At 31.1% G+C, this 17750-nt stretch overlaps 1 protein-coding gene across 3 annotated transcripts in view; it reads left to right on the top strand.

The window, feature by feature from the left end:
- Positions 1–4198, top strand: part of LOC129747137 (protein Wnt-10b) — a 197298-nt gene extending 193100 nt beyond the window's left edge. For all 3 annotated transcript variants that reach the window (XM_055741177.1, XM_055741178.1, XM_055741176.1), the window contains 3 exons: positions 2428–2807; positions 2866–3274; positions 3340–4198. In XM_055741177.1, coding sequence (XP_055597152.1) covers positions 2428–2807; positions 2866–3274; positions 3340–3527 — 977 coding nt within the window. In that variant the 3' untranslated portion in view covers positions 3528–4198. The remainder of the gene's footprint in view (positions 1–2427; positions 2808–2865; positions 3275–3339) is intronic.
- The last annotated feature ends 13552 nt before the right edge of the window (positions 4199–17750 follow it).

Below are 17750 nucleotides of genomic sequence, written 5' to 3'. Positions count from 1 at the left end.
TCTCCGCTGCGTACGACAAGGTGAACCATGATATTGCTATCGCAAAGCTCGGACGTTTAGGATTCTGTGGATCCTTACTGGATTGGTAACGGAGTTATCTTTGTCACGCCACAAACAACGACGTTGACTTTTTACAGCAGCAATTCTCCGTATTTGCTCACTGGTGCGATATGAACTGCCTGCCGTTGAACCGCAGTGAATGCTCGGTTATATCGTTTTCCCGTGAGCGACACTCTTTATGCAGAGTACATCCTTGGAGACTAAACCATCACCCGGATAGATAACACTTACAATCTAGGCGTTATCGATCATCGGCTGGAGTTCAAGACTCACACGAAACTGAAACGCGAAGCAGGAAGGATTGGGATGATGATACGTGAAAGACAAAGTACATGCTGGCCTGCGGATTCGAGACCGATCGAATCAGCTTGTCTTGTAATACCAAGGTCACGATCGACGGTGACGAGTTGGAGATAGTCGAAGACTTTATCTATCTCGGCTCACTGCAGCAGTCAATGACACCAGCCGTGAGATCCGGCGGCGAATGATCAGCGGAAGTCGTGCTTACTATTTATGGACTCCACAAGCATTTGTGGTCGAGAAGACTTAGACCTCGCACGATGTGTAACGACTGTGGCACGAGACATAGATATTGCTCGAGGAGGACCTGCGTACACTCGGAGTATTCGAACGACGAGCGCTAAGAACCATCTTTGGCGACGTCCAGGATAACGGAATGAGGAGGCGAAGGAAGAACCACGAGTTCGCGCGACTCTACGGAAAACCCAGTATCCAGAAGGTTGTGAAGGCTGGCCGAATATGCTGGACAGGACATGATGCGAGAATGCCGGACGACTGTCCTGCAAAACAGGTATTCGCTACTAATCCGATAGAAACAAGACGAGCAGGGGCGCAACGAGCGGGGTAGTTAGACCAAGTGGAGCGTGATCTGGCGAATGAGGGATGTCCGAGAAATTGGAGAATGGTTACCATGGACCGAGTGAGTTTAAAGAATTATGTTCGTGAAGTTATGTCGTGAGACGAAATAATACGAAAATTTAAAAAAAATAAATGAAATAACGAACTAAGTTTTCGATAGAGCTTCTAGAAACTTTGGATTTCTGTTTCGCTTAGCCAAAAACTTCAAAGACGTGTACTACCTTAAAAGTCGCATTAACATTGCGGCCTGTTTCGTTCTCTTCTCGAGTACGCATTAGCTGTTTGGTGACCTTTCCATGAAAACGGGGCTGAACGAATTGAGGCTATCCAGTGGCGCTTCCTGCGGTATGCGCTACGTCACTTGAATTGGTCCCTTTCAGTGAACGACCACGAGGACTAAGAAACCTACAATGGAGCAGCGCTTTTGTCAGAATCTTAAAAACTTTTACTCGTTTTTCTGAGCATTGCGACTTTGACGTTTCGAGGAAGTTGTTCCGAAGGAAAATTTTAGACGTGACCAGAAAAGTGTTGAGTAGATATAAAATTTAAAAAATTATTTATGGTTAAGCTATCAACACGTGATCCGATGGTTATTTATACAAATAAACAAATAAATTCATGTAGAAGTATGCTGAAACGATTTTTTAAAGTTTGATTAAAGCTTAACCAATGCACCATTTGTTTTTAAACTTGTTCTAAGATTTGTAGGTACAATAAAACAAAACAAGTTGAATATCAAATCCTTGTATCCTAAATCTAATGCAATAAATGTTGAAACACATTGTTTCAACCTTTTTCATAGTTTTTTTTTTTTTAAGTTGAATTAAAACTATTTCTTTCAAAACTAAACTATAATCATGTTTGATGCATACCTAAGCGACAATTTATTTTTATGATTCCTTTTAGCGATTCGAATTAACATATTTTGAGTATGGTATCTGCTTACCTTAACAAATTTTTACTTCATAACACCCACATCATACGGAAGCTTTTGACTTAAAACAAAACGCCTTCACAAGTGACTCCCGTAGACTACACGTATTGAAGCCAGCCAGCTAACTGTTATAAATAATTCAAAAATCACACAACTTCAACAGTCAACAGTTTTCAATTTAATTTCCATACAAACGGGACAAAATTTATTGGTTGATTGTTTTCTCCCTCGCTGAGACGACAGACGAGACGAAGCTGTGTTCCAGGTCCAATGAAACCTACATTCATGTTTTGGAAAGATGCTGCACGATCGGATTGAGATTCGACTCAGCAAACTTTGTGCGCCTCAGATTTTGCGATTGGAGGAAGACAGGTTCCAGGATGACAATATTGTAGCAGCCCTTCAGCAGGCCTAGTTGGTACAGAAAAAGAGAGATCCTACGCAGATTGTAAATCACCCAAACGATGCTTCCTCTTAAATGTTTGGATACTTCCTGCTAAATTTAAGAATATGAGAGACTTATATCTTAAAAGTTTCTTTTTCTGTCGTTACAGGTTACCGGGAGAGCGCATTTGCGTATGCAGTGGCCGCAGCAGGTGTCACGCACAGTGTTGCCAGGGCTTGTGCCCAGGGACGATTGATATCTTGTGGCTGCGATCCAGCCGTTAATCGGAAAGGGATGAGCAAGTCGCTGCGGGAGAGTTTGGAGAAGGAAAAGCTCCGATTTCTGGATGCCATCAACGAGAACAGCATCCTCGTTGATGACAATCTTAAGAAGCTGAGGAACAAACAGGCCAGCCGCTGGAAATGGGGAGGCTGCTCGCATAATATGGCTTTCGGGGTGGAATTTTCAGAACTATTTCTGGACACCCGGGAGAAGGGAGGGGACATCCAGTCGCAAATCAACTTACACAACAACCATGCTGGAAGGAGGGTAAGTTTTATGTTACCGTTTCTAGAATCAAATCTAAATAAATTGTATCTCATTGCAGGCCGTCTCCAACAATATGCAGGTCCGCTGCAAGTGCCACGGAATGTCCGGCAGTTGTCAGCTGAAGACGTGCTGGAAATCGGCGCCCGACTTCCGGGTCGTGGGCAAAGTGCTGAAGCAACAGTACCGTAGGGCGGTGCTCGTTGATCAGTCGAACTTCGGCAACGGCCCTCCGATGATCGTGTATCACAAACCAAAGAAGCGGAAGCACGCCAAGAATGTGCGGCCACCTCGGCGCATCAAGGACAAGCAACAGCAACAACAGCAGCAGCAGAAACGACAACTGATGGAAAATCAGAAGCCACAGATGATGCCGATTAGCCGAGCCAATCGGAAGATGGAAAATGCACTGTTCTACTACCAAAGATCGCCGAACTTCTGTGAGCGGGATCAGGTGTCTGATATTCCAGGTGAGATGGACCACAATAAAGTAAATTTTATATTGAATTTTAAACGATTATTTTAATCGTTTTAGGAACTGTTGGACGACGATGTAACAGAACCAGCAGTGGCAGCGAAGGTTGCGCGTCAATGTGCTGCGGTCGAGGCTACAATCTGATCCGCGAAAAGCGAGTCGATCGATGTAATTGTAAATTCCACTGGTGCTGCTACGTGGAGTGCGACGATTGCGAAATCGAAGAGTGGATTAGCGTTTGTAATTAGGCAAAAATGAGCGCTTTGTCGGTCAGCTTAGGTTGAACAATACCAATCCTCATGTTCATCGGTCAGTAAATTCGATGTTAACTTCGAGGAACAGAAAACACATTGAACCCGCTTTCGTTAGAAGCGTTCCACCTATGGAGCTAGATACTTTAAAGAGCTAGAAGCATTAAAACCAGTTGACAGTAATGAATGTTTGAATTGGAACAATTGAATTTCAATCAGAATTTATAACATGCCATAGCAGTATTACTAGAAAATCAAAGTATTTTAGCGCAGCCTCCGAAACAACTCTACGAATCTATTTGTTCTAGCCTTACATTTCTCATAATTAGGTATTCTGTACATTTATAGAAAGCGATTACAAATGGCATGATCGCACCACTTTCATTTGTGTATACCACTTTAGACTACAACCTCAATAACGAGGGTTCTACTTTAGTTTATTTGATAGGTGTATTTATTTGTTTCTCAGTACCTGTAAATAAAGTGAGGTTGTACCTTTCCTTTAATGTTAAGAGAACATAACTATGAAAAGATTGTTTTTCCCGCCTTTACTGCCTTCACCTACTCCCATTTAGATAAATCTGTAACTGTATACATCGATAGTGATAATGAGTTTCATTATTTATAAATGAATGTACCGATATGTGGATCATTATGGTGGTCTATATACAGCGCATGCTTATATGAGAGCCGTTCGTTCGATTACTGACAGGAAACAATCCGAATTTTCTTATTCCTTTTTTCCTCTCAAATGCATTATGAATCTAACTTTCTGAACCCTCCACAGCATACGAGTCTAAAAAAAAATACGTCCTCGAAGATTCCTTCACATATTTTATCTTTATTCAGTACTTTAAAAAAAATTCAAACAGTTTCAATGCATTAAAAATTGAATAACCAATAACAAACCTAAATCAAAGATAAATTTTTTTATCTGATTTCTTACACTATAATTCTTAGCAACTGCTTAGAAAAAATCAATAAAACTTATTCCGGTCACGAAAAAATAATTTCTGAACGCGATGATCAAGGTTTCCAAAATCACAGAAAAATCTATAATATCACAGAATTTTGAGCAAATTTTCATCACAGAATCTGTGTCACAGAACACAGAATTTTGAAATATTCACAGATTTCACAGAATTTTAAATTTTGAATGGATTTCCGAAATTGTAATTTTTTTGGACAGTATTAAATTAACATTTCTTTCTTTGAATTAGAAAAGTATGATAAGATTGGTAATGGTAATTGATTTTGCCCAACTAAAATGTGAAAATAACCCAATTAATCAAGAATTTTCTACGAAATTCATGGAAATAGCATCACAGAAATCCATCACAGAATTTTTGGGTAAAATCACAGAAAATCAAAATTATTTTGCTCCAAAACACAGAATTTTTTTCGGCAACCTTGGCGATGATATGAAGACTAGTGTAACATTTCAAAAGCGCGAAACTGCCAAATGTAAACAAATCGAGTTAACGGTCATTCCGGATGCTTGCGGTTGCACTTTTCCTAATAAACGCGGTTAAATCTTAAAATCACTTAAAACTTTCAAAAAATTGATAAAATTAAATTGGGCGAAACTTCCTGTTGATGCGTTTTCGTTGGAACGTGAAGTAACGCCTATACAAAATAAGGTTAATTTTTCTATTCGTATAGGACCAATAGGCGTTGACCGTGTGTGACAAAACGGTCTAATTAGTTTTTGCGTGTAGGACCAATGGGCGAAACTTGGAAACCAAAACAAAAACGTCCGATCAATTGGGCGAAACTTGCAGGCGTAACTGGAATCAAAAACAAAAAAGGGCAAAAATCTAAAATCTCTAAATAGTTAAAGTTCTTGATAACCATCGAACAATAAGTGAATATAATGCACATTTTTCGCTTTTTTTGAACAAAACGTGATAGATTTTTTAAGTAGGATTTGATAAGTGTTCCAAAATTTCAAACGCGTTTTTCTCGTTTCGAGCTAGCTGCTAGTTTCACCCTTATGAAATAATAACCTTGATTAAACGTAATTTCAACGCTTAAAAAATGATCAATGTAGATGATAATTTAGATGAAAATAAAGTCAAATGAAACTGGACTAAAAATGACATAAATGGCATAAATGACATAAATGACATAAATGACATAAATGACATAAATGACATAAATGACATAAATGACATAAATGACATAAATGACATAAATGACATAAATGACATAAATGACATAAATGACATAAATGACATAAATGACATAAATGACATAAATGACATAAATGACATAAATGACATAAATGACATAAATGACATTAATGACATTAATGACAGAAATGACAAAAATGACAAAAATGACAAAAATGACAAAAATGACAAAAATGACAAAAATGACAAAAATGACAAAAATGACAAAAATGACAAAAATGACAAAAATGACAAAAATGACAAAAATGACAAAAATGACAAAAATGACAAAAATGACAAAAATGACAAAAATGACAAAAATGACAAAAATGACAAAAATGACAAAAATGACAAAAATGACAAAAATGACAAAAATGACAAAAATGACAAAAATGACAAAAATGACAAAAATGACCAAAACGACAAAAATGACAAAAATGACAAAAATGACAAAAATGACAAAAATGACAAAAATGACAAAAATGACAAAAATGACAAAAATGACAAAAATGACAAAAATGACAAAAATGACAAAAATGACAAAAATGACAAAAATGACAAAAATGACAAAAATGACAAAAATGACAAAAATGACAAAAATGACAAAAATGACAAAAATGACAAAAATGACAAAAATGACAAAAATGACAAAAATGACAAAAATGACAAAAATGACAAAAATGACAAAAATGACAAAAATGACAAAAATGACAAAAATGACAAAAATGACAAAAATGACAAAAATGACAAAAATGACAAAAATGACAAAAATGACAAAAATGACAAAAATGACAAAAATGACAAAAATGACAAAAATGACAAAAATGACAAAAATGACAAAAATGACAAAAATGACAAAAATGACAAAAATGACAAAAATGACAAAAATGACAAAAATGACAAAAATGACAAAAATGACAAAAATGACAAAAATGACAAAAATGACAAAAATGACAAAAATGACAAAAATGAAAAAAATTACAAAAATTACAAAAGTGACAAAAATGACAAAAATGACAAAAATGACAAAAATGACAAAAATGACAAAAATGACAAAAATGACAAAAATGACAAAAATGACAAAAATGACAAAAATGACAAAAATGACAAAAATGACAAAAATGACAAAAATGACAAAAATGACAAAAATGACAAAAATGACAAAAATGACAAAAATGACAAAAATGACAAAAATGACAAAAATGACAAAAATGACAAAAATGACAAAAATAACAAAAATGACAAAAATGACAAAAATGACAAAAATGACAAAAATGACAAAAATGACAAAAATGACAAAAATGACAAAAATGACAAAAATGACAAAAATGACAAAAATGACAAAAATGACAAAAATGACAAAAATGACAAAAATGACAAAAATGACAAAAATGACAAAAATGACAAAAATGACAAAAATGACAAAAATGACAAAAATGACAAAAATGACAAAAATGACAAAAATGACAGAAATGACAAAAATGACAAAAATGACAAAAATGACAAAAATGACAAAAATGACAAAAATGACAAAAATGACAAAAATGACAAAAATGACAAAAATAACAAAAATGACAAAAATGACAAAAATGACAAAAATGACAAAAATGACAAAAATGACAAAAATGACAAAAATGACAAAAATGACAAAAATGACAAAAATGACAAAAATGACAAAAATGACAAAAATGACAAAAATGACAAAAATGACAAAAATGACAAAAATGACAAAAATGACAAAAATGACAAAAATGACAAAAATGACAAAAATGACAAAAATGACAAAAATGACAAAAATGACAAAAATGACAAAAATTACAAAAATGACAAAAATGACAAAAATGACAAAAATGACAAAAATAACAAAAATGACAAAAATGACAAAAATGACTAAAATGACAAAAATGACAAAAATGACAAAAATGACAAAAATGACAAAAATGACAAAAATGACAAAAATGACAAAAATGACAAAAATGACAAAAATGACAAAAATGACAAAAATGACAAAAATGACAAAAATGACAAAAATGACAAAAATGACAAAAATGACAAAAATGACAAAAATGACAAAAATGACAAAAATGACAAAAATGACAAAAATGACAAAAATGACAAAAATGACAAAAATGACAAAAATGATAAAAATGACAAAAATGACAAAAATGACAAAAATGACAAAAATGACAAAAATGACAAAAATGACAAAGATGACAAAAATGACAAAAATGACAAAAATGACAAAAATGACAAAAATGACAAAAATGACAAAAATGACAAAAATGACAAAAATGACAAAAATGACAAAAATGACAAAAATGACAAAAATGACAAAAATGACAAAAATGACATAAATGACAAAAATGACAAAAATGACAAAAATGACAAAAATGACAAAAATGACAAAAATGACAAAAATGACAAAAATGACAAAAATGACAAAAATGACAAAAATGACAAAAATGACAAAAATGACAAAAATGACAAAAATGACAAAAATGACAAAAATGACAAAAATGACAAAAATGATAGAAATGATAGAAATGACAAAAATGACAAAAATGACAAAAATGACAAAAATGACAAAAAAGACAAAAAAGACAAAAATGACAATAATGACATATTACATCAAAACTGACATTACAAAAATTACAAAAATTACAAATGTTACAAAAATTACAAAAATGACAAAAAATACAAAATAACAAAATATACAAAAATTACAAAAATTACAAAAATTACAAAAATTACAAAAATTACAAAAATTACAAAAATTACAAAAATTACAAAAATTACAAAAATTACAAAAATTACAAAAATTACAAAAATTACAAAAATTACAAAAATGACAAAAATAAAAAAATTACAAAAATTACAAAAATTACAAAAATTACAAAAATTACAAAAATTACAAAAATTACAAAAATTACAAAAATTACAAAAATGACAAAAATTACAAAAATTACAAAAATTACAAAAATTACAAAAATTACAAAAATTACAAAATTTACAAAAATTACAAAAATTACAAAAATTACAAAAATTACAAAAATTACAAAAATTACAAAAATTACAAAAATTACAAAAATTACAAAAATTACAAAAATTACAAAAATTACAAAAATTACAAAAATTACAAAAATTACAAAAATTACAAAAATTACAAAAATTACAAAAATTACAAAAATTACAAAAATTACAAAAATTACAAAAATTACAAAAATTACAAAAATTACAAAAATTACAAAAATTACAAAAATTACAAAAATGACAAAAATGACAAAAATGACAAAAATGACAAAAATGACAAAAATGACAAAAATGACAAAAATGACAAAAATGACAAAAATGACAAAAATGACAAAAATGACAAAAATGACAAAAATGACAAAAATGACAAAAATGACAAAAATGACAAAAATGACAAAAATGACAAAAATGACAAAAATGACAAAAATGACAAAAATGACAAAAATGACAAAAATGACAAAAATGACAAAAATGACAAAAATGACAAAAATGACAAAAATGACAAAAATGACAAAAATGACAAAAATGACAAAAATGACAAAAATGACAAAAATGACAAAAATGACAAAAATGACAAAAATGACAAAAATGACAAAAATAACAATACGGACAAAAATGACAAAAATGACAAAAATGGCAAAAATTACAAAGATGACAAAAATGACAAAAATGACAAAAATGACAAAAATGACACAAATGACAAAAATGACAAAAATGACAAAAATGGCAAAAATTACAAAGATGACAAAAATGACAAAAATGACAAAAATGACAAAAATGACAAAAATGACAAAAATTACAAAAATGACAAAGATGACAAAAATGACAAAAAATGACAAAAATGACAAAAATGACAAAAATGACAAAAATGACAAAAATGACAAAAATGACAAAAATGACAAAAATGACAAAAATGACAAAAATGACAAAAATGACAAAAATGACAAAAATGACAAAAATGACAAAAATGACAAAAATGACAAAAATGACAAAAATGACAAAAATGACAAAAATGACAAAAATGACAAAAATGACAAAAATGACAAAAATGACAAAAATGACAAAAATGACAAAAATGACAAAAATGACAAAAATGACAAAAATGACAAAAATGACAAAAATGACAAAAATGACAAAAATGACAAAAATGACAAAAATGACAAAAATGACAAAAATGACAAAAATGACAAAAATGACAAAAATGACAAAAATGACAAAAATGACAAAAATGACAAAAATGACAAAAATGACAAAATTGACAAAAATGACAAAAATGATAAAAATGACAAAAATGACAAAAATGACAAAAATGACAAAAATGACAAAAATGACAAAAATGACAAAAATGACAAAAATGACAAAAAAGACAAAAATGACAAAAATGACAAAAATGACAAAAATGACAAAAATGACAAAAATGACAAAAATGACAAAAATGACAAAAATGACAAAAATGACAAAAATGACAAAAAGGACAAAAAGGACAAAAAGGACAAATATGACAAAAATGACAAAAATGACAAAAATGACAAAAATGACAAAAATGACAAAAATGACAAAAATGACAAAAATGACAAAAATGACAAAAATGACAAAAATGACAAAAATGACAAAAATGACAAAAATGACAAAAATGACAAAAATGACAAAAATGACAAAAATGACAAAAATGACAAAAATGACAAAAATGACAAAAATGACAAAAATGACAAAAATGACAAAAATGACAAAAAAGAAAAAAATGACAAAAATGACAAAAATGACAAAAATGACAAAAATGATAAAAATGACAAAAATGACAAAAATGACAAAAATGACAAAAATGACAAAAAGGACAAAAATGACAAAAATGACAAAAATGACAAAAATGACAAAAATGATAGAAATGACAAAAATGACAAAAATGACAAAAATGACAAAAATGACAAAAATGACAAAAATGACAAAAATGACAAAAATGACAAAAATGACAAAAATGACAAAAATGACAAAAAAGACAAAAATGACAAAAATGACAAAAATGACATCTTACATCAAAATTGACATTACAAAAATTACAAAAATTACAAAAATGACAAAAACTACAAAATTACAAAAATTACAAAAATTACAAAAATGACAAAAATTACAAAAATTACAAAAATTACAAAAATTACAAAAATTACAAAAATTACAAAAATTACAAAAATTACAAAAATTACAAAAATTACAAAAATTACAAAAATTAAAAAAATTACAAAAATTACAAAAATTGCAAAAATTACAAAAATGACAAAAATGACAAAAATGACAAAAATGACAAAAATGACAAAAATGACAAAAATGACAAAAATGACAAAAATGACAAAAATGACAAAAATGACAAAAATGACAAAAATGACAAAAATGACAAAAATGACAAAAATGACAAAAATGACAAAAATGACAAAAATGACAAAAATGACAAAAATGACAAAAATGACAAAAATGACAAAAATGACAAAAATGACAAAAATGACAAAAATGACAAAAATGACAAAAATGACAAAAATGACAAAAATGACAAAAATGACAAAAATGACAAAAATGACAAAAATGACAAAAATGACAAAAATGACAAAAATGACAAAAATGACAAAAATGACAAAAATGACAAAAATGATAAAAATGACGAAAATGACAAAAATGACAAAAATGACAAAAATGACAAAAATGACAAAAGTGACAAAAACGACATCTTACATCAAAAATGACATTACAAAAATCACAAAACTTACAAAAATTACAAAAATTACAAAAATTACAAAACTTACAAAAATTACAAAAATTACAAAAATTACAAAAATGACAAAAATGACAAAAATTACAAAAATTACAAAAATTACAAAAATTACAAAAAATACAAAAATAATAAAAATTACAAAAATGACAAAAATTACAAAAATTGCAAAAATTACAAAAATTACAAAAATTACAAAAATTACAAAAATGACAAAAATTACAAAAATTACATAAATTACAAAAATGACAAAAATTACAAAAATTACAAAAATGACAAAAATTACAAAAATTACAAAAATTACAAAAATTACAAAAATTACAAAAATTACAAAAATGACAAAAATTACAAAAATTACAAAAATTACAAAAATTACAAAAATTACAAAAATTACAAAAATTACAAAAATTACAAAAATTACAAAATTACAAAATTTACAAAAATGCCAAAATTGACTAAAATAAGCCCTTCCACCAATTTGTAAAAGTGTCTAGAGAAACATTTGTATTTCGTTTTTCATTTTTAATATAAACAAAGTTTTTGCTAGAAAAGCATTCAAAAAAATTTTAGATGGAAATTTTTAGGAAATTGAGTTTTAGTTTTAGAAATGCATTTTTTTTCAGTGTAAAAATTCTTTTCTCAAAAAAAAAATTCTATATATTTTATAAAATTTCTATCATTTTCAAAATTTCTCTAATGGACTCATACGCCTAGGAAATGTTATTTTCGAGCAAAAAATGTTTTCAAATGTAAGTCTGGGCTCTTTTTGGGGAAAACAAAGTATGCCAACTTACTTTACTAGGTAAGATCTTTAAGTCCACAAAGTTTCATTTAATTCTGAGAGGGTTATGCCAACTTCGTGTCTATTTGGCGTGAAATCGGTCTATAACAGCTACGTTACGCCGAAATTTCGGATAAAATAAGAAAAGGTTAGATATTTTTTCAGTTGTATAATGTATATACTAAAATCCTAAATTTTCCTTTTTTTTAAAATAACTTCAAATCAACTGTTTTTTATGAATTTTTAAACTTGATTTTCTACCTATTTCGTAGATTCCGTTGAGTAAAAATCGGGTTCTTTACAGGGATGAATGATCTTCCTGGTAGAGTTTGACACCAGTTTGTTACAAATATATTATCGCCTATAAAATTTCTGCTCCTATACAAAAATTTTAGTTTTTAACAGAGATATTTTGATAACTTTAATGTATGAACATTTTTTCAGAGCTGTTCGTTGATATTGATTCGAATTGAACGGAATAAGTGACAGGATATTAACTTTTCATACAACAAAGATAAACCTAAGCTTCTCCTTAGGAGAAGCCTAAAAAAGAAATGCATGAGTAAACTTGTAGGCTTAACAATTTTCAAGCACACCTTTGAAGATCACCGTTGCTCACAACAATGATGAGCTGATAATGATGCAATTGCCTTTCTTTGAGCGCACTCACTTGAACAGGAAGGAATTTCACGGTCCTTGACCATGACTTCATGAGCCCATGAACAGCTGCAGATTCCTTCGTTGGTCCGGTGAATGTCATTGACAAGGATTATCTGTTTCGCTGCACATCGAATATGCACCTTCCTCCAGCATTCCAGTCTATCCTGACTATACGCCCAAACCGGTCAAGAGTTGATTTGTTTCGGTTCGATTCCAACTCGAGCCGGGCAGCTATCAATTACATCAAATCTCGGGATCAGACTATCAGGGATTTTATGCTACCTTTTTAACAAAAATAAACTAACAAAAACAGCTCGATGCGTAAAGCTACAGCTTTCTTTTTGTAAGCCTATTAGGTTCCCATGGGAAAGTAAAAACTGTAGCATAGGATGATGGGAAGAAAGCAAAAAAAACATTGCCATTTGCAATTTGCTGTTACAAATAAGTCGTTTCGGACAAAACATAGCTAATCAATTTTCGAAGTGTAGCATCCAAAATCGAACAAGCCTTTATTTAAATTTATGTCCCAGAAATGGCGTATCAAGTTAAGCTCGACCGTCATAGAACACATACAAGCCGAACAAATCCGGAACTGGCAAAATCCGGGCGTTTGATTCCAAAATTGTTGACTAAAAATCCGAGTAATGTCCGGGTAAATTTCTAAAAACCCAGAAATTCCTCAACAAAATTCAATAAACTAATTTAAAAAAAAAATGATCGTATTTTAGGCTTCCAAAAAACTTTCTTAAAAAATCTTGTTTTGGAGGCATAAATAAAAAATAATTTACAACACATTTTTTTTGTACGATTTGCCAAATAAAGTGAACAATTCATTAGTTGTACCTTGTGTAGCAGCCAATGCAAGATGTTTGTAGTCACCCTTTGCTATGCTATGCTATTTGCCAAATAAAGTGAATAAACCCGAGTAAGATCCGGGCAACCGAGCCATGAATTTTGTATTGAATATCCGGGCAAACCCGGACAAAACTAGGCAATCTGGAAACCTTAATATAATTACTGCCAACTTTTTGAAACCCTCAATTGACAACATGGAGAATTTCGACTAAGAAACCCAAGTAAAAATTTGAACTCCAGTAAGCTTTGTAAGCAAATGAAGTCATTCATTTAATCGAAGCATTGTTTTGATGATTTGCGAATTTGTAATCGGAATTTGTAATGTTTCTCGAAAACTGGACGAAGGCTTTGGAACGGCGTAGTAGATGGTACTGTTTCAATTCAATTTTAGACTTATTTTTCAATGATGGCTGTTAGAGCTGGTTTGTAAAATAATCGAAAAACCAAACCAGTTGCACAAAACTTTGTTTGCAACAATACTGCATACAATCTCTATTGAAAAGGATCGAAAAATGCGTTATCTGTCTGTTCCCTATAGAGTTGGAAACTACTGAATCGATTTGCGTGAAATTTGGCAGGTGGGAGCTTTTGAGGCTGGGGAAGGTTCCTATAATGGTTTGAGTCTCTTTGCTCTCGAAGGGGGGTTTCCTTAACAAAAGAAACATGTCTGCATAACTTGAAAACAGACCATGCAAATGGAACCAAATTTGCCACGAAAGTGTATGGTACTAGGAAAGTTTCTATGAAGGTTTGGTACCCCTATCTTTTTTCGATGGGAGAAAGGGAGGAGGGCCGGAAATTCGGCCGAAGGCCGATAGGCCTAAAGATGTTAGGCCGAGGGTCGCTAGGCCGAATGGGTTAAAAGGCCGACGGATGTTCGGCCGAATAGGACAATAGGCCGAACGGGACAATAGGCCGAACGGGACATTAGGCCGAAGGTTATTTGGCCGAATATTATTTGGCCGGATGGTCATCAGGCCGAATGGACGATAGGCCGAACGGTCACTAGGCCGAGGGGTCATTAGGCCGAACGGTCATAATGCTGAATGGTCGTAAGGCCGAATGGATGCTAGAAGGTTGTTAGGCCGAATGGTTGTTCGACTGAATGGTCGTTGGGCCGAATTTATGCTAGGCTTATAAGGTATATTATCGCTTTTTTGCATGATAGGCCGATCAACCGTGGATAACCGTCTGCCGAATAACTCATTCGGGCTTGTGGCCTATTCGGCCAGATAGCCCATTCGGCCTAACGTCCATCGGCCGAATGGTTTTCGGCCTCATGACTTTCGGCCGAATGACCCAGCCGGAGGAGGGTCTCTCTTTAAACTTTCGCATAACTCGAGCAAATGGAACAAAATTTGGCATGGAAGGATATTTCCAGCGTGTGGAAAAGAAGAAGGGAGAGCTCTAATACATTTTTTTTTGTTTAACTAGAGAACAGCTCAAGCAAAGCGAATAAAATTTGGCATGGGGGAGCGGCTTTCATACAATTTGGCATACCGTCAATTGGGGCAACATGCAACACTTTTCAACTTGAATGGCTTCTAACAATCTCACGTCTACATATAATCATGCCCTTATACATCAAAAGTTTAAAGGTTGTTGGGACATCTAACTGACGTAATCAGAAAAAATATTAATTTCTTCAGTTATTTATAATTTCTTTTTTTTTTCAATATGCGATTTTCAATATATATTCAGGAAAAAAAGGGATAATTTGTAACAAACATTGATTATAACGAAAAATCTAATTAAAACGTATCTAAATGCAGTTTTTTTTTATGAATTTTTGATGCCATAAAAGCCGTTACGCATAAAAACACCAAATACAGCAATTTGTTCTGTTGAAAATATTTTTTTTCACTTTTTCTGAACATAGGGATATTGCATACATTTAGGGGTGAAAAACTACTAGGGGAGAGTGGGGTAGCGTAGGCCATGGGGTAACGTGGGCCACTCTGAATATCTCAGACGTGTGCTGAGATAAAAATTTCAATCCAACTGTCATCGTCGTCGCTTTGCGTAAGTATATTTTCCTATATGTGGTTGACTTTTACACGCATCATTTTCTTCTTTTATTTATCAAGCTTAAAAAAGTTTAAAAAAAATTACTTACATAATTAAACAAACATTCGCTGATTGCATCGATGGGGAACCTAAAGTTCATATCAAAAATATGCTCACACCCTTATGATCTTAGTTTTGTCTTTTTCTTTCACGTTGTAAAGGAATTTTTGATGAAACATCAATAGGTAAGTCACACAAACGCAATCAATTTGCTAATCATAATCATAGCTGGTAGGGAGTCGTGGGCCACATTTTGTAGGGTATCTTGGGCCACCTGTTTTTAATGTTTTTATAAACATTCAGAACTTAAAATACGTGTTCGCTTATTGTAAAGTTTTCTTATGCCAAATGAAGAGTTATGAAAAACATTTTGTCCATCCTATATAAGGAATTTTGCCAATACGCTCGCGAGCCAGGTTTTTGAATCAATTAGATCATACACAAGTCTTTTTTCATTTCATCATATTAAATTGCTGCGAAATGAGTTATGAAATAACAGTTTTGGATCAACTCATAAACTTTGCATGTTATCTGGTCAATTTAGATTTAGTGGCTCACGATTCTCCACTATTTTTCAAAATTCATAAAATATTGCTTTTTGCAAAACAGTCAGAAGTTGGGGAAAATAACTTATTAGAAATTAAAAAAAAAGTCTAACGATACCTTAAAAATGTAGAAAACCATACCCTTTTTTATTTTTATTTTATCTTCTACTAGCTGATTTTACCCGGCCCTGCTCGGGTCCAGTTTAAATATCAATAAATATGAATCATTTGACTTCTGGAAATTTCGGAAGCTTTGAATTCATCTTTATTTGAAATTTTGCCCTAATTTTGCCACGTAATTATTATTATACATTTTATGATAGACCTTTGTCCATGAATATGACATTCGTGTCATACTTAAAAATAGCTTGACTCAATTCCAATTTTGTTCCACGTTTCAATTTTCTCGATGAATCATATAATCGCTGTTTCTTGTGATGACTCGTCGCTCAGGATATCATAAATGTTAGGCCATGTGAAGTTTGTAAATTTTGTTAGTTTTTTTAGTTATGATTGGGCGTATTTACAAAGTTTATTGTTTTTATATTTTAAAAAAAATTGATATTTGCTAATAAAAATTTAGATTAATTTCCCTCTAATGCTTTTTCATTATATCACGAAAAAAAAATTTAAACCATAATGATTGAGGAAGCTTGAATTGATTGAACCTTTTTTTTATCTTCAAATGATAACGATGTTTTTTTATTATATTTTCCATGAGCTATCTAATGAAAATCCAGTATCTTCAGCTTGTAAACATATGCGAACGACCTCTTTTGAAGATTATCAAACTTTTCAAGATGGATAATCTGCCTGTAGAATGATATATTCAATTTTAATTTACTTAGAAATTCCTAATTCCTAGACTTTCGCTGAAACCTTGTTGAAAACTTACTCTGTATTTTTTTTTTATTTTATGTGGTTTTTCCCTGTTTAATTTCACACTGTTTTATGATTAGTTTATTAACATGTTGAAAGTTCCACTAACAGTTTTTCGCAGTTATCAAAACACACATAATCTCGGAACCGATACCGTCCAATTTATAATGTTATGGAAAATATGTTATTGAAGTTATGTTTCAATTTTTCTATTCTTTGACACAACTATCTTATTATTTATCATAAGTGATCAAAGTAAAAAGAAATCTTAGAAATCTTTTTTTTTTTTTTTGAATTCGCAGTACTAAACGGTTCAATTTTTCTTATAATTGGATGGTAAAACTAACCGCATTGATGATCAACAATAACTCATAAGTTATAAATTAGGCTATGAAGTTTAATTGTACAAAACTAAAAATGCCGATAGATTTGGTTTTAACTTTTTCCAGAAAATGCACGTTTAATTGTCTAGTC

This window comes from Uranotaenia lowii, chromosome 2, assembly GCF_029784155.1.
Source record: "Uranotaenia lowii strain MFRU-FL chromosome 2, ASM2978415v1, whole genome shotgun sequence".
In the NCBI taxonomy this organism is placed as follows: Eukaryota; Metazoa; Arthropoda; class Insecta; order Diptera; family Culicidae; genus Uranotaenia; species Uranotaenia lowii.
This window is presented reverse-complemented; position numbering and strand designations above follow the sequence as displayed.